General features: G+C 37.2%; 1 protein-coding gene across 1 annotated transcript in view; it reads left to right on the top strand.

Annotated features, from left to right (window-relative positions):
- The first annotated feature begins 2,714 nt into the window (after window positions 1-2,714).
- The window catches only part of LOC121873810 (protein lin-37 homolog), a 47,849-nt gene continuing 27,502 nt past the window's right edge, over window positions 2,715-23,061 (top strand). The window contains exons 1-2 of the mRNA XM_042377515.1: window positions 2,715-2,960; window positions 15,977-16,094. Of these exons, the coding sequence (XP_042233449.1) occupies window positions 2,915-2,960; window positions 15,977-16,094 (164 nt within the window). The 5' untranslated portion in view covers window positions 2,715-2,914. The remainder of the gene's footprint in view (window positions 2,961-15,976; window positions 16,095-23,061) is intronic.

Below are 23,061 nucleotides of genomic sequence, written 5' to 3'. Positions count from 1 at the left end.
AACGAGGGTGTGGCCTGCACTACCTAGGGTAAGGGTGTTGCATGCACTCTCTGTGACAAGGGTGTGGCCTACACTCTCTGGGGCAAGAGTGTGGCTTACATCCTCTGTGACAAGGATGTGGTCTGCATTGTCTTGGATGAAGGTGTTTCTTACATTGTTTGGTTCAGTATCAGCGACCATCTCTAAGTCTGGAAAAGGATCTACTCATCACTACACAAAAATATTATGAAATCACATTAAAAAAATTGAGGTCATGTAAACAATTAATTCGACTGGCGAGCTGGACATTTGAGATCAACTAGAGCTTTGTTTTAACTTATGTAAATTAAATATGGACAAGAGGGAGACCAACAAAGATAAAAATATAGTATATCAACAAAAGCAGACACAAGACCTGTCCACGTTACCTTCAGTGTCGAGGTCGTATTCTGGGCTGTTCGGTGTGGTGAGCTTGGCCTTCTTCCCTCCGTCAGGTGGGTGTTCGTCCCTTCACCACCACCACACCGCCTTCGTTCACTCCTATGTGGGCATTAGGGAGGCTTTGAGACTGGAGTCCTACACAGAAGGCACCGTCGTCGGAGAGAGAGTAAGGGTGTAGGATGGGAGTGGCAGGGTCAATAAAGGAGTTTAGAGCGCGGGAGCAGGAGTTACAGTTGTTCTCTGCTGCTGCACCACCACAGAACTTCACCCTCCACTTGCGTACTGCATCCTGCGGGAACATGGCCCGTGTACACTTAATTTTACATGTTTATTTCACAAGGCATTAGAGCTAATTAGAGAAATACAGTGAGGTAGCCTCATTTGGGTACAGAATTTTGACAATTTTCACATCTAATGAATGACAGTGAGACATCCTCTGTGACATAAAAATGTTTAATTTTGTCACTGCATTTAGCTCAATGTCGGTGTTGTGACAACCTAAGGAAGTAAGAGAAAGAGGGGTGGGGCAAACCTTGAGCTTGCAATGGAAGAGTATACAGTCTCCCTGACAATGTGTCTTCACCTCCTTCACCAACAGCAAGTTCCAGTACTCCAGCAACACCCGTCCTGCCTCCACCTTCATGACGCCGTTCTGGGAGGACACAGAAAGGCTTTTAGTCATCGCCGTCATCCTGCATTTATTACCACCATCCGTCAAGTCATCAATTATCATTATCATCCCTCAAGTCATCAATTATCACCATCATCCCTACAGTCATCAGTTACCACCATCAATCCGCCCTCATATATTACCATCATCCCTTAAGTCATTAATTATCACCATCATCCCCAAAGTCATCAATCATCACCATCCTGCCTTAAATCATCAATTATTACTATCATCCCTGAAGTCATCAATCATCACCATCCTGCCTCAAATCATCAATTATTACTATCATCCCTGAAGTCATCAATTATCACCATCCTGCCTCAAATCATCAATCATCACCAACTTTAAAGTTAAAGAAACAACATAATAAACATTAATCTTAAAGAAGCAATGTATTAAACGTCAGATTCAAAATTAAAAAATACTGAAGACTGACACGAGGACATACTGTTATTATACGACATGACAAGTCTGTGCCATAATAAATTTAAGGACAGAGAAGTTCACGTTATTATTATAAAAGCTCAAATCCTGTATTGTATTTATTTTACATTTGAGTCAAAGATAAAATAAATACAGTACAGTATAAGAAGATAAGAAGATAAGAAAATAAGGAGTCTGCAATAGGCCGGTTGGCCTGTGCATGGCAGCTCCTGTCGAGAGTTACTACCACTCTATCATCCATGAATCTATCCAGCCTCCTTTTGAAACTTTCCAGCATTCCAGCACTTACTGCAAAGTTGCTAAGCTTGTTCCACTCGTCCACCACCCCATTTGTGAACCAGTTTCTTCCTATCTCCCTCCTAAACCTAAACTTAGTATAGCCCAGGGCCGGATTAAGCTTAATAGGGGCCTGAGGCACAGATCAACTTGGGGCCCCCTACCCTCAAGGTATATATAAATAACAAGAACAAAATATACCCAAATTTATCAATGATTTCATCAATATTAAGCTTCTGCAAAATAACACATTTGATGTTCATAAGAGACAAAAAATTGAGACTTTGCTAGGTCATCGTTCAACGAAGTTCATGCTTTAAATGTATATTAAATAGGGTGGAGACATTTTACCTTAGTGAGGATGAGGATGAGTGGCTTAGTGGGAGAGTTGTTGAGTAGCTGCCATCTTTTGGTATCCCTTGGAGTGGCCAGGCGGGCATACTTCTCTAAAGGCCACGCTCCTATCTTATCCATTGTTGTCCGGATTTAGTCGTTAAATTCAACCAAATTTATCTAATATAATTAACCCCTTGTGTACGGGTTTCCTCTTGAGCTGAATAAAATCATTTGACGTTATCTGTACCTCTATTGTCAAGCTTTCCCGCCATTTTATTATATTATGTTACATGACGCATAGTTTATTATTTTATATACATAGCTTAGTGAAAATATACTAATTAATTAATAATATAAAATGATATATTGTAAAACATTCTATATAAAGCTGAAATATTATATAAATAGCAGATACTCTGGTGATATAGTAAACACACTATGTTCAGGTTTATTAGTTTAGTCATTTATCTCTCTATAACTTATATAATTTATTAGATTCACAACTCTTTGATGTTAAAGTAATTATTTCTAAAAAAAATTAAGTCAAATATTAGTCATTAAGTGTTAAATAGAGATGGAGAGAACATTAACAGGGGCACAGGTCATCAGCCTCACACCCGAACACATTTATGGAGAAGTTTTGGTTTAAGTTTATAACTGAGGAGTAAAGTGTCCTTCTTCAGGTGATCCCGCGTGTGCTGTCCCTGCTACAAGAAACCCTTTATGTAGACTATATATAAAAGAGAGGAGAAGAAGAAACGGCTGACTATGGCGTCCTCTGGCATCCGTATTAAATTAGAGAGAGATGATCCCAGTAAGTCACCATAGTTTGTGTAACGTAATTCAAATGTCTATGAAATGTGTTCTGTACTCTGATGTTCTTCACAATGGGAGCTGGGCCTTAATGAACAGACTACAACATGTACTCACTCTTGTTACTCTGAAGAAACCATTTTTTACTTTATTCTGTCAGATAAAAGATCCAGAGAACAGGAACAATATGAAGTTCATAATCTTCCTCTTACATTACACACTCACACGTGTTGGGTGAACAGAACATACAAAAGGAACACCAAGTTAGGGAAATTTTTACAGGTTGCCCTTACTGGTTTTGGACATGAAGTTAACGTTTTTGTCGTGGTTTTTGATGTTTTAATCAATTCTGCTAGGTGATATGCTATATAAATGACTAAAGGTGGCTCGGAATATCCGTTTTTAACAAGTAAAGAAAAGCCAAAATTTGAAAATCAGAGCCAAGCTTTGGAAAAAGATTATCTAATCTGAGTGAATCACACCAAAACCCATTGGTAAAACCTAGATTTCATCTCAAAATCAGTAACTCTACTAACATAACTGCCATTGTTCAGAATATATACATTACCTAACCAAGGGGGGCTACACCACCAGGACCCCCAACAGAGCTTATATTGAAGCAACCAACCCAAACTAACCAAACTTACCTAACCTAACCAACCAGGTAACATCAACACTGGCCTAGAAAATATTCGATGACTTCCTAACAAATTAAAGCGATTTTCTTGAAAACGAATCATTTGCAACGGAAACATTACTAATTTTTTTTTTATAAATGACAAGATTTACCTGGAACTGGACCCAAAAATACTGTGGGACATTATGGGCAACTTGTAAACTAATACAGGTAGATCACCTCATATCCGGCAATCAGTAATCCGGTTCCACCGCTGGTTCGGACATAATTTGACCACCGTAATTTCAAATTTTGCGCCGGTCTCGCCAACCCCCGCTATTGTTTTGGTGGTGCCACTACAGGACTCGGCTGTTGGCACGGTGTTTGAGGAGCACCAAGTTATTCCTGTGTGTTTCTTCATTTATTATTATAAACTGGTCTTATTCAGCCCCAGTCATGTCTTCATTGAGTAAAGGAATTTATGAAAGAATTTAATATGAGAGTTGTGATTTATGGAGTTGCTAATGCTTGGCAGTCAGTAGAATCATCAACATTGAAATGGATGACATAATTTGTGGCCAGCTTTAATGTTCAGCTCTGCACCTGGTGAGAAATAAATGAATTTACAGGGTTTAGGGTTTCATATCAAAATCAGATTGTACGTGAACTGCTTTCTTATGCTCAAGATCTCAGTAATCCTACTGCGAAGGAAGTTGCATCGAGGCTGGATGTAGATAACATTAACGAGTGGATGGGTGTTGATGATGATGAATCAACTGTTCATCATTATACTGACGTTGAAATTGTTAAGATGGTTGTAAATTCAGAGACAAACAACAGTGGGGGAAAAAGTAATGATGAAAGTGAGAAAGAGGTAGCTGAAAGAATGTCCATTGATAAGTTAGTTGAGCTAACAGGTGAATTGATAAAAGGTCTCGAACAATGCAGTTTTATTACTGAACAGGAAATAATGAATGTTTACATGTTGCAAGAAAAACTAATCAAAGAAAGACCAAAATACATGAAACAGGTTAGCTTGCAGGATATGTTTAGAAAAATAGCAGAGAAATCTGCAAGACAGGAGTCAACACTTCAAAATCCAGTGCCATCAACTTCTGTTCACCCAGATGTGCTGGCACCACCATCACCAGTTCTTGAAGATATGCCAACTTCATCACCAACACCAGATAGCAAAGATTCTATCATCTTTTTAGATGAAACACAAGACAGACCTGATGATCCCCCGTCAATTATTGCTACGAAAATCAGAAGCCACCTTGAAACATTCAACTTAATTCATTCTTCTCAGCACGGGTTCACCCAGGGACGTTCTTGTCTCACAAATTTGCTTAGCTTTTTCTCAGAAGTATATGAAGTGGTAGATAATGATAAGTCATATGATATAATTTATTTAGATTTCAGTAAAGCATTCGACAGAGTCCCTCATGAGAGATTGATAAGGAAGGTAGAAGCACATGGAATAGGTGGATCATTAGTAAAATGGATTAGGTCATGGTTAACTGGTAGGAAACAAAGAGTCAGCATAAATGGATTTAAGTCAGACTGGAGTGCGGTCAAAAGCGGAGTTCCCCAGGGATCTGTATTAGGCCCTCTGCTGTTTGTTATATTCATTAATGATCTTGATTTAGGTATAACTAGTAGGATTAGTAAATTTGCAGATGATACCAAAATGGGGAGAGTGATAAATTCAGACAGTGACTTTGAACACCTTCAAAGAGATCTAGATACCTTACATGAGTGGTCAGTAGACTGACAAATGAATTTTAATACTGATAAATGCAAGGTACTACAGATAGGGAAGACGAATACAAACGTTAAGTATAAACTAGGTAACACGGAAATAGAAAACTCAGATTGTGAAAAAGATCTAGGTGTATTTGTTGGCAACGACTTGAAACCTAGAAAACAATGTATTAGCGTTCGCAGCAACTCAAACAGGATTCTTGGGTTCATATCTAGGAGTGTGAGTAACAGAACTGCTGGCGTTGTCTTGAAACTTTACCTAGCATTAGTGAGGCCACACATGGATTATGCGGTTCAATTCTGGTGTCCTTATTATAGAATGGACATAGATTCTTTGGAGAGAGTACAAAGAAGAATGACAAAATTGATCCATAATATTAGAAACCTTCCATATGAAGAAAGACTGAAAAGCTTAGGCTTGCATTCATTAGAGAGGCGTAGAGTTAGGGGAGATATGATAGAGGTGTTCAAGTGGGTAAGTGGGATTAACAAGGGTAAAATGGAAGATGTTCTGAAGCTCAGTAATAACGAAACAACTAGAACAAATGGCTTTAAATTAGATAAATTCCGATTCAGAAAGGATATAGGCAAGCACTGGTTTGGTAATAGAGTTGTGGATATGTAGAATAGGCTACCGAGTGCTATAGTAGGATCGGGGACGCTAGGGAGCTTCAAGACGAAGTTGGATAGGCACATGGAAGTGCTGGGATGGGTGTGAAAGGGATCTGCCATGTATGGGCCAGTCGGCCTCCTGCAGTATCCCACTTTCTTATGTTCTTATGTAACTCTGCTTAGTTGTACAATCCAACACTTTACTTTGGAAGTGTCAATAACCAACCTTCTGATGTAAGTAAATACAGATAGCCTGTAAGGTATTTTGCCTGTAGTACTTCAACAAATTTCACTTGCTTTTCATTTGTTGTTTCTTTTCTTTTTATTATCCAACTTGTACTATTTACAAGGTATTTTAGAGGTAGGGTGAGGTGGTTATGAAGTGGGTTAGAGGTGTTTATTTATTTAATCCTAACCAAACCACCTGTGGTTCGGCAAAATCACTAATCCGACACTGCTCAGGTCCCAATCAGTCCCGATTTGAGATGGTCAACTTGTACCCCAAGTTATTACACTGAATTTTTTGGACATAATCTTCACTGATGCAGTACATTTGTTTGATACAGTACAGTATATGTTAAACTAGTGGTTTTGGGGGGATTTTCTTTTGGAAAATTGTTCAGTTAAGAATCAGTAGAGTACAATCACAGAACTCTACATTAATATAGTAATTTCTGAGAACAGCACTGACACCAAAAGGAGTTGCACGATTTCACTAATTTTTCCGCAGGTGTTATTATTATAGTAAGTACGTATTGAAAAAGAGGCAACAACCTTTAATTTTAATTCTTTTTTTCTCTCTACAATCATAAATCACCTGTAGTGTGCAGGACATGAAGGATGAGGGAAATTGCAGGGTAAAACATGGTGAAAAACTGATCTTATGACATAAAATGATGTCTATGTGCTTTGTACATGAAAAATTAATTATTTACCATAAATACTCCTCAGAAAAATCTGCCAAATCAGTTTTGGTGACGTCTACTCAGTTTGTTTACAACCGACCTGTTTGGTCTGAGCGTACTGTCAGTACCAGCATTGGAAAAAATCGTGATTTAAAAAAAATCGATTTATTTGATTTAAATCGGATTTTTTTTATTTAAATCAATTTTTTTATGTTTTTACTAATTGCATTAAAATAGTATTTTTAAATCATAAAAACAGTATTTTTCAACCAAAGCTTATTCAGGATAATAAACAGAAAATTGGCATTAAGATATTTGTGCAGTAGATGTACCAATGGAATTTAACACAATAATATTCTTTTTGTAAAATAAAAGAAAACTGGTAACATAACTTACATTTGAGTGTACAAATCCAAACATAATAATGAAATTTAACATAAATGCTCTTATAGGATTACAGTGTTTCTAAAATTAATAACTTAACTTCTTCAAGTCAACAGAATAATTTTCTCATATTGTAAAAAATATAATACTGGTAACAAGTTTATTTTCTTACATTTTTAGGATTATAGTGTATTAAGAATTACCGGTAATAACTTCAAGTCAACACAATATTCTCATTCTGTAAACAACAAAAATAGTTCAAAACATTTAAATTAGCTTAGTTGAACATTGAAATGCTTATGTACTGTGACAAGCTTAGATGCCTTTTCCTGTCCTAGGTGATTTATTACCTTTGAGTGTACAAATCTATATGTGGAAAAAATTCTCTCAACCCCTGCTGATGATGCAACAGCTGTAAATAATTGCCTAGGAACATCCATTACATTTTCTGTCATATCATTGGCAAAATACTGCCACCAAGCAAGAGGTGAGAGAGATTTTACATCTTTACCAAAATAGACCTCTTTAAATGGTGCACTTCTTCCTTGGAAGGACATTAATGTTGAAAGGAAATGCAGAAGAGACTCGCACACATACTGTTCTGCAATGTCTCGCTGCTCGGGAGTCAGATGTCTGCCCTGATACCTTGGATCTATCACATTAGCTAGAAAATGGGCAGGTGTCAATGCTACTTTGATTCTTTTTTCAAAATTATCCATATCCTTCTTATCTGTTAAATACTCCTTAATTTCAGTTTTCAGTTTTACCCAGATTTCTACAGCATTACTTAATAGGGTATGTTCTCTCTGGACACAGTCCAATGCCACAGCAATAGGCTTAAGTCTCTCTAAATAGTCTTCTGCAGTTCTTTTTAATGCCTTATCATTAACTTTCCTTTCAATTTTCTTATCAATGTCTTCACTATTTTCTTTGCACACTTTGACAAGGGTCTCCCAGTTCTTTAAATAAGATTCAATAGAATCTGTCACTGTGTTCCATCGTGTGTCTGATGGTATTACTAGCATTGTTCCTCCTGCTCTACTATACAAAGATCCTGGGATGTGATGATTTCTGAATTTCAATAGTATTTATTATCTTAGGTAACAATATATTTCATGTAAATATATACATTAATAATGAGACCTTACGATATGATCAAAGTTTCGCAAAACTGGAGAGAACAGACTATAGTACAGTACATAATTATGTAAATCCAAATAATGTTATTAGCCTGCTGCATTGCATATACTTTTCAGTCATGTAGAATAAAAGGAGAAAACAGTTATTAGTAAAAAAATCATTTTGATTTAAATCATGATTTTTTTACTCTGATTTAAATCGATTTAAATCATAACAACCCTGACTGTCACGTTCACAAAAAAATTAAAATTACACATGATGCTTCACCAAGTTGCTTCCATTGGTACAAGATATCAAATTACAGCCACTCCTCGACTTACGACGGGGTTAGGGACCCAAATCCAGGTCGTAAGCCGAATTGGTCGTAAGTCGAAAATGCGAAGATAATACAGAAATTCTAAAATGGGTGTCTCTTTTTCTTCTCAGCACCACAAAACTCTTAATTTACGCTTGCCAGCCATTTTAAAGTGAATTACAAACGAAAATTTTGTCAGTAAACAGCGCAATCACTAACGCCAGGACTCGAAAATACATAATTTGAAAAATATTTGGTACGACTGGGGTGGACGATGTCCAGGTGGTCATAAGTCGAGGAGTAGCTGTACCTGTAGGTGCTATCTGTTTAATATAGCATAGGTCCCCCGACTAGGAAGTTAGGTAGGGTTAGGTAAGTTTCTTTTGTTGGTTAGGTCAGGGTCTATAAGGTTCTGGTACTGTATATGTCACCTATTTTAAAATACCTATACTTACTGTAATGACTGAGAACATCTGTGGAAAAAAAATGAACGGAATTGAATAACTCCTTCTGGTGGTCGTGCTGTTCTCGGACATTACCATTAATTTTTTATAAAGGGAGAAAGACCAAAATAAATTAAGGAATACAGTAAGTTCTCGCTTAATGTCGTCCTGCTTAACGTTGTTTCAGTACTACATCGCTGAACTTAGAGACCAAAATTTTGTTTAATGGCCCGGTGATACGATACTACGACGTTTTGCGCGTCACGTACTACTTTATACTGAGCATCACCCGTTCATGTGTGGCCACGCTATGTCTCTCGGCACGGCATGCTGCCCTCACTCGCGGAACATCACAGTGTCCCCAAGCGACGCCAAGCCAGTCTCTGTTAAGACTTCACATCATTCGTGTTTGCTTACTGTAAATGTTTTTGCTCTAAGACCGTACTCTAACCATTCAAAATGGCTTCCAAGCGCCCATCATGTGCTACCCCCACAACGGTGCGTGCTATACGGACCAATGATGACAAGATTAAGGTTAGTTCTGGAAGTGGTTCTTCTCTGAGTGCTACTAAGACGATTCATACCAGAAGCACTGTGATAGAGAAGGTGGAAAAGATGCTGGCAATGTGGATGGAGGACAAGAATCAACGCAATGCCTCTGTGAGCCTTATGGTTATCCAGCATAAGGCCAGGGAGGCTGGGGAAACGTAACTCGCATATTTTATCTATTTCTTATGTTTAAAATTGATCCGCTTAACGTTGTTTTGCATAACGTCGCGTTTTCAGTAATGTAACCCCGAGGTTAAGTGAGGACGCACTGTAATTTATGTTACTGTATTGCATTTCTGGTGGAAATTTATAATTTTGAGTTAATTTGACTACAAAGTTATGAAAAATCATACAAATTGGGCGGGTTTTATTTACTTCTCATTAATGTGGACTTCACATGATCAGCCTCGACCAGTCAAGGGAAGTCAGTCTGTCATGTGAGAGATCTGCGTATGCACTAACATTTCAAATGGTAATGTTCAGTCACAGTAGCAATCGATGTCAGGGATAATCTGAAGTGTGAAATAAATAAGGAAATAAAAACTGAAGTGAATACAGAAACAATTTGGTTAGAATTAATCGATGGTAGGGAAAAATTAATCACAGGAGTAATATATAGACCTCCTATTCATGATAAGAGTTAATGAGCGACTTATTTGGGATGAAATGCGCAGAACATTCAGTCATAACAACGTTTTTATAGTAGGCGACTTTAACTTTAGCCAAATAGATTGGATCGACCTTACGGGTAACTCAGAATCAGAGGATTTTCTTGAAGCAGTTCAGGACTGTTTCCTAAGTCAACATATAACTGAACCTACCCGGGGTAATAATATGCTCGATTTAGTTCTGTCAAACAGAGAAAACCCCATTAGTAATGTCGAGGTAGGGAATGAACTTGCTAACAGCGATCACAAAGAAGTATGTTTCAAATTAGAATTTAATGGCAGTCGCAAGGAAAATTACATTAAAGTCCCAGATTTCAGAAGGGCAAACTTTGATAGGTTGAAAAGGCAGCTGAGAGAAGGGGTATCACGCTTGGGGATGAATAACATGACCTCGCGTGAGGTGACCTCACACAATGTACCCACAGAAGGCGACCTCACTCTACCTGGAGATCTGACAACGATATCCTCACAAAATATGACGGTTGAGGATGACCTGATCACGAGATCTGAGGTTGATGAGTTCCTCAACAATTTAAGTAATGAGCTACTTAATGCGCAAAGGCAAAACATACCATACAGAAAACTCAGATTAAACAACAATGACCCCAAATGGATAAATAATTATTTAAAGAATATTTTGTACAAAGGAAGGCTATAGGTAGGAGAATAAATCGTGGTAAGTTTACCTCCGAGATTATTATAAGGTATTGGCCAGTCGGGTTAAGACCGAGATAAGAAAAGCAAAGAGGAATAATGAACTGAAGGTTGCAAGGGAGGCGAAGTCAAACCCCAAGGGATTCTACCAAATGTATCAAACTAAAACACGGGAGAAGATTGGACCAATACAGTCAGATACCGGCGAGCTAACTGATGATGACAGGGAAATGAGCAATAATCTATTGTATATAGATATTTTTCAACAGCCTTCACCACCGAAAATTTAAACATGATACCCTAGGCACCGACTATATACAGAGATAGTGAGGAAAATTAATGAAGCCTAATAAGTCACCTGGTCCCGATGAGATATTTACCAGAGTATTAAAGGAATGTAAGGAAGAGCTTAGTATGCCCTTAGCAAATTTGTTTAACATGTCCTTAAAAACGGGTGTAGTACCAGAATCCTGGAGGATAGCGAATGTAATACCGATTTTCAAGAAAGGAGATAGATCACTATCCTCTAACTACCGTCCAATCAGTTTAACATCAATTGTAGGCAAATTACTGGAAGCAATAATTTCAAACTCATTCGAAATCACCTTGAGAAGCACAAGTTGATCAATGATTCCCAACATGGCTTCACAAGCGGACGTTCATGTCTAAATAATCTATTAACATTCTTTTCAGCTGTTTTCGAATCGGTGGACGACGGTTATGACTGATGTGGTATATCTTGACTTTAGCAAAGCCTTCGACAGTCCCCCAGGAAAGACTAATAAGAAAAGTGAAGGCTCATGGCATTGGAGGAGATATTATAAATTGGATTAGGGCGTGGTTATAGGACAGGAAACAGCAAATGAGCATTAATGGCACTAAATCCGATTGGAGAGACGTCACTAGTGGAGTACCCCAAGGCTCAGTACTTGGACCATTATTTTATATATACAGTGAACCCTCACTTTACGCGGTTAATTCAACCCACAGGGTACCGCGGAAAGTGAGAAACGCGTAAAGTGAACAACATAACATATGGCATTAAATGAAATAGAGACCGGCTGACCCCCAAACTCCACTTTTTCCGGCACAATACCTATGTTCTAGTAAAAATTACATCTTAATTTTATGATGGTACATGCACGCAATTAATACTTAAGAGAAATAGAGAAATACAGTCGCCAAGTTAATGTCCATTCAAATAATGGACTCAACTCCCTCCCCCTCTTCTCACACTCTCTGGCTCTTCCCTCTCTGAGAAATGTTTGGGGGGAAAACCACTAGATTTTTAGGTATAGTAATAAATAATACCTCAAACTAAAGTTAGGATAATATAATTGACATTGCTGGATTCCTTGTAAGACCAGGAATATTTTGAATATAAATGTCATATATTTTGCACAAAAGATAACATATTTACTCAGAGTAAACAAAATACTTACATTAGATCTAAAATTTGTATGTCTAATGCAAAATCTATGATGTTTATATTCAAAATGATCATCAAATTGTAAGAATTCCAGCAATGTAAATTATATTCTGGCCGGGTAATTTGTATGAATTTTATGAGCTAAAACAAATATCTTCAGTTAATAAAAAAAAAAATATTCTTCACACCGTGCCAGATGGTCGGTCGGTCCCTCCCTCCCTACCAGATAAATGTGTGGGAAAACCAGAATATTTACCTTTTTAGTAATAAATAATACCTCAGACTAAAGTTAGGATAATATAATTGACATTGCTGGATTCCTTGTAAGACCAGGAATATTTTGAATATAAATGTCATATATTTTGCACAAAAGATAACATATTTACTCAGAGTAAACATTAGATCTAAAATTTGTATGTCTAATGCAAAATCTATGATGTTTATATTCAAAATGATCATCAAATTGTAAGAATTCCAGCAATGTAAATTATATTCTGGCCGGGTAATTTGTATGAATTTTATGAGCTAAAACATATATCTTCATTAAATAAACAAAGAAATATTTGAAAATGCGCTCCGAAATCCATGCCGGAAAACTGAAGGTTCCGGTTTATCGGTTGCCGGATTTTTGATTGTAATATACTATATATATATATATATATATATATATATATATATATATATATATATATATATATATATATATATATATATATATATATATATATATATATATATATATATATATATATATATATATATATATATATATATATATATATATATATATATATATATATATATATATATATATATATATATATATATATATATATATATATATATATATATATATATATATATATATATATATATATACACGACATAGATATTGGCGTAGACAGCAACATATGTAAATTTGCTGATGACACTAGAATAGGACGAGTAATTTAATCTGACGAGGACTCCGCAAAACTACAGGAAGATCTAAAAAAATTTTTCGAATGGTCTGAAAAATGGCAAATGAAATTCAATGTGGACAAATGTAAAGTTCTTAGTCTCGGCGATCTGTGAGATAGACTTAGGAGAAATGATAAGTAGGAATCTTAATCCAAGTAAACAATGTGTATTTGCTTGAAACAAGGCTAATAAAGTACGTACTTGGGTTCATACAAAGCTGTTAGTTACAAGACTAGCGAGGTCATCCTAAAACTATATCTTGCACTTGTGAGACCTTACTTGGATTACGCAGTTCAATTCTGGTCACCTATTACAGAATGGATAGAGAATCCCTAGAAAGAATTCAGAGGAGAATGATAAGACAATCCCGGGCATTAGGAACCTTGAGTACAGAGACTGGTTAAAGAATCTTAATTTGCACTCCCTCGAGAGACGTAGAGTGAGGGGCGATATGATAGAGGTGTATAAATGGAAGTAAGGGCTAAACAAAGGTGACATTCCAAAGGTACTCAAACTCTCCACTTAGGAGCAAACTCGTAACAATGGTTTTAAATTAGTCAAATTTAGATTTAGACTCGAAATAGGTAAACTCTGATTTGGAAATAGAGTAGTGGATGAGTGGAACAAGTTACCAAATATCATCATTAACTTGAATATGCTGGATAGCTTCAAACATAGGTTGGATGCTTATATGAGCAATAGGGGTTGGGTGTAAACGGGACTGCCCAGTATGGGCCAATAGGCCCACTGCAGTTTCCTCCTTTCTTATGTTCTTATGTTTTTCTTTTGTGACCGGTGTTCTGCGTCAGTGTGAAGCCATTTAACATGTTTTGGACAATAACGCTGTTGCTATTTTTGTTTTTAAGGCCCATGGTGTTTTGCTTACATGTACTGTACTCCCCTACCCATTTATTTCCAAAAGTTGTCTGAAAATAAACCATTTATATTTTTTCCCCATTTTGAAATCTATGCATATAGACAAAGTAACACACCAAATATTGCTATATGTTTTTGGTAAATATTTCATAGTTACCATGTATGGAACTCTATATTGATATGTACGTGGGTTGATAGAGCATAAACAAAATGACTACTGTACTGTATAACATTTTTGTCGTAAATTTATATTTTTTATTTATTTATTTATTTATTTATTTTTTTTACTTATTGATTTTGCTCAAGGAAATACAATTTTGGTCATACAAAGTGGGCAGAGGGAGAGGGAAATTATGGGGTAAAAAACATGCCCCCCAAATTATGAAACCAAATACAACAAAACCTTACCACTCAAGTATCAGTACAATATACATATCTATCTAACCTAACCAGAAAAACCTGACCTATTCTCCTATCCGGAGGGGGGTGAGGGGAGGGGAAGAGCCAACAGGACACCCACAGTATGTAAACCTAACCAAACCCAACAAGACGAAAGATAATACTATAAAGGAATCTGAAAAAAAAAACCTGAAATTGAAAAGTAAAAATAATAAATAAAAAAATCAGACAAAAACACGAGTAAGCTCCTGCATACAAATGTCTAGCGTGACATCGAGATTCCTGCTGATTGGTTGCGTGAGAAGTAAAGAATGTGTATCCTGCAAACTTGTACATTATTCTTTGTTTTATTTATTTATTTATGCTGTATCTCCCAAAATATGAATCAATATAAGGTTCTGTGTTCGGTCACTACAAAATTTTAGCGTCAACCAGGGCGAACTTGACCACAAAATGACAAATGTTTTAATAACTTTTTAACCTGCTCACCAGAATTGTTCATACTTACAGGGTATCGTGCCTACATACAGGGCCACAATATGTGAAAGTTACAGCACATTATATAATATTTTTATTTACTGAGCTATACACAGCATTTTGTGGTCCACTACATGCAATATTCCGGGGTGAATGTGGACCAGGCACCAATGTTAATATAGATCATCACATTTATTTGTTAGTTATGCTATTTATAGTACAGCTCCTCCCCGACTTACGACCTACTCGACTTATGACCACCTGCACTTACGACCTGCCTCAGTCGTACCAAAATTTTTTCAAATTACATATTTTTGAGTCCCAACGTCAGTACACAGATAAAATTTTCGTTTGTAATTCACTTTAAAATGGCTGGCAAGCTTAAAAGTGAGAGTTTTGTGGTGCTGAGAAGAAAAAGAGACACCCATTTTAGATTTTCTATGTATTATTTAAGCATTTTTGACTTACGACCAATTCGACTTACGACCTGGATTTGGGTCCCTAACCTGTCGTAAGTCAGGGAGGAGCTGTATATTAAGCTGATACAAGTTCATTATAATCAATATATAGTCTATGTTTACCAAGGCACTTGTATTTCTCTTAACTCTGAGAACTAATTACCAAGACAAGAAATAATGACTGAGCAGAGTTGGTAGCTACAGGGTGCAGCATTTATAACTGACACATTTATTAGTGTTATAAAAAGTTAATGAACAACATAAATGCTATGTATGGTTGGAAAGCAGCAGGATCGAAGATTATTGAACATTATTAAACTATGGCTCTCTTTTGTAGAAAGTTTTATTATTTCATGATGTTTAATCAGAATGTCTTCCATATCTCCAGGTGGTGAGATAGATGCAGCACGTGGCAGGTTTGATGCAGCCCTTCAATGTTTGCTCCAGAAAGATGAAGAATCAGATTCAGAGAATGAGTCTGATAATGAGCTTAAAACTAAAGTATTGTAAGTTATTTTAGTTTTTTCGTTCTTAAGTAACTGTTGGATAAATTATCACCCCCCTTTTGATCTCACCTGTTTATTTTTCTAGTTATTTTAGAACAGTTTTAAGGTTCCCATGCATGTGTCACTCCTATCATCTTCCTCATCCTCATCAATATTTTATGGTCATTTTCCACACTTGCATGGGTTAGTTGTGGTTACCTGATGGCAGCTCTCCATGTTGCATGATCTCTTGCAGTCTCTCTTGTCAGGTTCCTAACTCTAATGTCATTTCTTCCAACCTCTCCCCATGTCATTCTTGTCCCACCCCCGGCTATGCATCCCTCCACATTTAGACTCATGTACCTCTTGACTCAATTATTCTCATCCATTTTCTCCATATGCCCAAACCATCTCAGCCTGCCTCTACACAGGACTTTGCCTATACTCTCAATACCCACTCCCAGCCATCCTCTGAACAAGGCTTCCTGTCTTTCAGTGTCACATTACACATCCACCTCACCATTCTCATTTTAGCTCACTCAAGTCCATGTATGTCATCCTCTTTAACTGCCTGTGTTTCACTGTCATACAACATTACATTTTTCACACCAGCTGCATACATTCTTCCTTTCACCCAGAGGAAAGATCCTCTTGCCATCAATAAAGGCACCAGCTCCCTAAACTTCCTCCAGTAACTTCTGACTCTTACAACTGGGTAGGCTTCAGCACCCTCACCAGCAATGTCACCTAGGTAAAACAACTCAACACAGTCCAGAGACATATTCCCAGTGTCCAGTTTCTCCAGCCTTGCTATGGCCACACGGTTATCTGCATGTACTATACAGAACACTTAAAAATCACTAACATCTTGCAGTCTGCTATCTATTTTAATGCACCTCTTGTGTACCCACCTTTCACACTCTTACACCTTTCTACAGACAGCACGAACCTTTTTTCCTTTTCCATCACGTGCCACAAGTCAGTACTTTTGTTTTTTGTTTTTTCCACAGTCACTCTCAGGCTCTTTTGATTCTATTCCATCTATTTCTTAAATTTCTCCACACCCTTTTCAATACTCTCTGTTTTCAGAACTAATTCACCAGCATACAACAACTCCCAGGGCAAGCCAGTATACAGTCCATGATATTGCCTCCAGCACCATGATAAACAGAAGGGCGTTAAGACAGACTTTTGGTGGACCCCCTAATTTAACCTCCGATTCCTCACTTTCCTCACTCTTTACTCTCACAGAGGTTTTTCAGCCCTCATCTACAGTAATGCCATAACCACCCAAACAAGGTACTTCTTGACTCCCAACTTTCTCTTTACCCACTTTACTACTACTCATGGTACTCTGTCAAAAACCTTCTCTAAGTCTACAAATATTAAGTGCCCCTTTTTCTCCTTCCCAAGATATTTCTCTAGTAGTTGCCTGGCCATAAACATTATCCCTCTAGTCCCCTTATTTGGCATAAACCCAAATTGAATTTCGTTTATGCCAACTCTCTCCCTTATCAGTTTCTCAATCACTGTTACCACAACTTTCATCACCTGATACTATCAACTTCAGGTCTCTGTAGTTCAAGTACTACATCCCCTTTACCTTTGTAAGTATTCTTGATAATTCTTTCAACACTTGTCTGGAACAGTGCATCCATCAAGACGGCATTAGTCAATTCTGTCACCACCGACATGCCTACATCACCTGATGCTTTCAGCATTTCTGCAACTATTTTTGAACTTCCAACTGTCTTTCCTTTCTTTATTTTTGTCAACTACTTTCTCCACCCATTCTCTTTCAATCCTTGGTCATGGCCCCTGTGCTGGGTCTGCTACTCCTATACAGTCGGCCCTTAACATACGCGGGGGTTACGTAACAGAGATACCCGTGGATGTTAAAAATCCGCGTATATGTGCTGGCCTCCCCCCTTCCAAAAAAAAAAAAACATGGTCCCCCCATGTCCTTGTTTACCGTATATACCTGTGTGTAGTTCAAGTTTTTAAGACCAAATTATTTGGCAAAAAATTGGGGGTCGACCTCTAAATGGGTAATAGTTTCGTTAGGTTGAAAAATATTTACCAGTAACTACCAGTAAACAATGGAAACGATGCACCAACGCACCACCAGCTGTGAGTGTCGGTACACTTGCCAGGGCAGATCTCTTGCGTCATCATAACAAGCCCAAAGTAGCCAAATCCATGGTATGGTAGCACAGGACGATGTAAAACAAAGTATTCATTTATTCAAGTTTATTTATAGATACTGTACATAAATTTTTGTTCATTACATTTGAAACATCAATCTTTGTTAATTAAATTTCAAACAAAAGAAAACTACGATACTGTATTTTCATTAAAATATTACATCACAAGTATATTTTACCTTAACTGTGACTGAATGAATATAGGTATTCTCAGAAATAAATATGGAAATTAATATTTTTGCACGGAATAGCGTGCGTATTACAATGGAAAGTAATAGCTTAATGACTTTCTCTTTCTTCGTTCAAAAGATGTTACGTAGCCGGCACCGAATGGTTTTCAGTTAAAAACTGTTATACAATAATATTCTATAAATTCACATATACGATGCAACAGTTTTTTAATAACCATTCACTTGTCTGTATTTTAAATCACAATTCTTTCACTGTATCGTACATCATTTTTCAACAAAAATATTCCATCATTTCTCAAAATAAATGGTAGTTTTGTTCAGGCGTAATGCAATATTTAATATTAAAATGCAAAAATAGCTATAAAAACAAATTTAATACACCCGTAATGTACTTTAGCTGGCATCTCCCCACTAAAAAATCCCTACTCCAGTAAAAGATTATACTCCTCCCCAACTCGCTCCTCTGCTCCCTCCTCCACCTCCTCAAAGTCTCACTACTGCGATAGCGAACACAAATGTTTTGTGTGAATAACTGCACCTCCACTTCCTATGTACAGTACTGAACTGTACTGTTAACAATACATTTTAAACAATAAACATAGCAGAAAAAAGCTATTAAAAAAAGAGATAAAATTCCTTTACTGTACAGTACCTATCCTCTCGCGACAAATGAGGTCATCGGACTCATCAATGCTCAATTTCCCATAACAGGTGGTGAAGAGGTAGAGGCGACTGTGGATTCAGCTGCTTCTCCTCACTGCCGCCAGTGATTGATGGTGTTAAATCTCTCCTTGGTGATCAAAAAGAACATGGTGATAGAGGTTAGCCGTCTCTTCTTCCATTTCTTCCATAATGTTTTTGTATGGGCCGGCAATCCATCCATCTCGCGCGAATTTCGAGCCCTTTTCATAGAGGTCCATACTATAAGGCAGGTTTTTCAGTGCCTCAATATTCCTGGTCATCTCCCCCAACTTCTCCAACGTTATTTCTTGGTGCTCTTTTGCTCATCACCTCTTTCCCTTTTAAGCTTCCCTCTTCCTTGCCAGTCTTACTAACTCCTGTAGATCCTCCTCGATTAAACTCTGATGTCGTGCTCTCAATTAGCTCCCTAATCCTAGAGTCTGTCCCAGGAAGCCTTCAGCAGTCACTTTCTTGACAGTGCCAGGGGTCTTTTCTGAATATTTTCATTAAAATCCATCCAATCATTTTCCTTGTCATCGTCTTAAGCACCCAAAACCTCTGATCGTTTTCAATTAAAACAATGTTACAGCACATGTATATTTTACACAAGCTTTGTGCCTGAATGAATACTATTCTTAGAAATAAATAATAGTTTTTGCTGAAAGCATTGATGTATTTCAATGTAAAAATAGGATAAAATACTTGGCGAAAACAAAGACTTTACCTCACCTTCCAATGTTCAAGAATATTTACTCGCCGTTTTTTAATAGTTTTCTGTTAAAAATACTGTTATATTACAATGATATTATATTCATGCACATGTGATATACTACATTCACGGAAATGTAATATTTTTGCTGAAATAGCGTCACGTATTACAGTGAAGTAGGATAAAATTGTGACTTCAAAACAATGACTTTCGCTTTCTTTCGTTCAAAAAGATGTTACCCGTAATAAACACTGAATGGTTTTCAGTTAAAAAAAACTGTTTATCTGATTTTTGTGAAAATATTAACGATATTTATCTTTAGCGCTTTTAATCTTTAAAATCTTTCACTGCTGTCGTCACGTCATTTCAGCAAAATATTACATTTCCATATTCTCAGAAATAAATAGTAGTTTTGCTGAAACATAATGCATTTCAATGTAAATTAGGATAAACTACATGAAAACAAAAGACTTTACCTAACCTTCTGATGTTCAAGATATGTTACTCGTTTTTCAGTAGTTTTCGGTTAAAATACTCTTATATTAGTGATATTCTTTTCATACTGTGCTTGATATAATACATTCACGGAAATGTAATATTTTTGCAACTACAATGCTGGTGTCAACACAAGCGTGGTTACAGCGAGACTGACTGAGTGAGGGAGAGCTATGTGTGTGTGTGTGTGTGAGGTTGCGGGAGCGGGCGGTGTCCCGTGTGAGGTGCCGCGCGCGAGTTGAATGGCGCGCGATTTGAATGTACTTCAATTACTTCAATGTACAGAATATTCCTCCGGCGGGGCAATCTGCGTATTTGCAAATCCGTGTATTATAAACCCACGTATGTTAAGGGCCGACTGTTCTGCCCTATACTACTCATTCAGTGGTTGATTATAGCATTTTCTCCCGGCATCCTTCATTTCCCCATTATCCCCAACCACATTATCTGGCTATTCTGAATGCCTATCTTCTTGTGTCTACAATACAGTATTAACACTTTGACAGGTCTGGTGAATGGTACTGGCAGCATATGCTAATTGCATCAGGTGCTCTCTGTCAGTTAGGCATCTTTAAATGTTCACACATAATTCTAATTTGTGATGCTATTTACCAGTGTAATGTTCTTATATTGTTTTTTTTACACTTTAATGTTTGTGAATGATCATTCTAAAATTTTATATGCAATGAACACTGAATAGCCATTACTAATCTAGTTTTTAGAGAATAATGTTTATTTTGGTTTAAACATTTATAAACATTTGTGTTATTTCTGGTCTCAAGTAATTATTTTTTAATGTTTACCATAATAAATAAATAAGCTACATTACAACCATTAGTGATGTGACCAGAGCTGTGGTGCTCACCTAGACCACTGATAGAGGCCCAGCTGCCTCCCTTCTATCATTGAACAGTTCATCACTGTTGTCAGTACAGTAACTGTGTCACAAGCAATAATACTACTACAGTACAGTATATCTAAATCACTTCAGTATCAGACTCAAAATATTTGTGGCCTGACAATTCTGCAGCTACAGCACGTTTTTTTTTGGTGGGGGGTGGGGGGGTAAACTTGACTCCTGCATACCGTCTCATTATTGCTGGGGCTGTCTTGCTAGTTTTTCCCCCTTTTTTTATTTTCTCATTTATCATTTCCATTTTGAGGGTACTGAAAATATTATTCTTGTGGACACAGTCAAAGTACAGTAATGAGGGGTATTTTCAATATGACACTGCACAGAGAGTGTGATGGGGTGTATTTGTCAGTCTCGGGTCTCCGCCATGCCTGAGAGAAAACGGGGAGAAATTGGGATGCAATTTGTGACCTTACCGGCCGCAATAGTTGAAAATTTTGATTTTTGGTGAATTTCTAAGATGGATGATTTGCTCCTCATCATTGGCCCATTTACATTAGATCTTGGGTGAAATTGGTCTGTCAGAGTGTTGAAAATAACTGCAAATGCAACCTGTATATGCTTCTTAGCCTTGTTTCTGGCCCTATGCTTGTCCTCCAGGTACTCCTCCTTGTTAACACCCATCTCCAGGCCTTATACAATCTTCTTTTCTCCTTATCGTTCTGTGCCTCATCATTCCACCACCATATTACTGCATGCTTGGCTGGGCCCTATGTCCAGCCACACTTTTCAGAACATCCTTTATTTTGGCCCAGCATCTTGCTACTTTCACTCTCACTGAATGTTTCCAGCTTCCTCAACTCAACTTAAAATGTTTCTCTTGCATTTTATCCCTTCAACGTTGACAGTCTCCTTCTTTGAACATACACCCTATTCCTTTATTTGTGCCTTTTAAACAACATGTGGTGCAGGACACATTCTTCTTCCACTATAATCAATACAGCCCAAACAAACTTTTTCTCTGATTCCCTAACTAGAGAGTAATCAATCTGTGTAGTTGTTCCACATGACTCAAGCATAATCAGCCTAGTACAATAATTTGCATTCAACCATGTTCATTGCATCCCTGAACTCAAGAATTCTTTCTCCTCCCACATTTCTTCCACCATGCACACCTTCATACACTCCTACATTGAGTGAAAGAGAGGAAATTTCCCAGTTATAAATTCCTTAGGGAGTATAAAGGTGTCCTGTGATCCCTACTGTAGGAGGACCTCTTGTACTGGCTCTCTTCTAGTGTTATTTTACCTATAGTTCTTTTTTTATTTTGATTCTGGATGAAGGCTTCTGGCTACTACTGTATAGCTTGACCCTTAATCATCATAAACTTATCCAAGACTGCCACTTCTGCATTGACCAAGTGGTTTATTGGTTCCTCAGAGCTCCTTTGAACAAGTGTTAGTATGCTTCCGAGTCTGGCCTTGTTGTTAATTACCCATACACTTTAGATCAACCGAACTGTACAAAAACTTGTACTTTCTCTTAGTCTTTAAATCTGTTTTGCCTGTACTGTACAGTTTTGATGTTTGGGTGATTCTTCACATACTTTCAGAATTTGGGGGTTTGTATTTTTCATCTTTGTCTTCATTGTGTCCATCTTTCTATATTTTTCTTGTTAACTTCCAAACATTGTTTTACTTGCTCTTTCTTCACACTCTCTTGGTTCCTAGTTTCAGTATGTCTCTGTCACCATCCTATGCTCCATTGTCATAACTCAAAGTGTATTTTTTATCTAATGGGGTACTGATGCTCTTGTTCATTCTTGGTGTTTTGATCTTATTTGTTGAGAGAACTT

This window comes from Homarus americanus, unplaced genomic scaffold, assembly GCF_018991925.1.
Source record: "Homarus americanus isolate GMGI-L3 unplaced genomic scaffold, GMGI_Hamer_2.0 scaffold25827, whole genome shotgun sequence".
Classification (NCBI taxonomy): domain Eukaryota; kingdom Metazoa; phylum Arthropoda; class Malacostraca; order Decapoda; family Nephropidae; genus Homarus; species Homarus americanus.
This window is presented reverse-complemented; position numbering and strand designations above follow the sequence as displayed.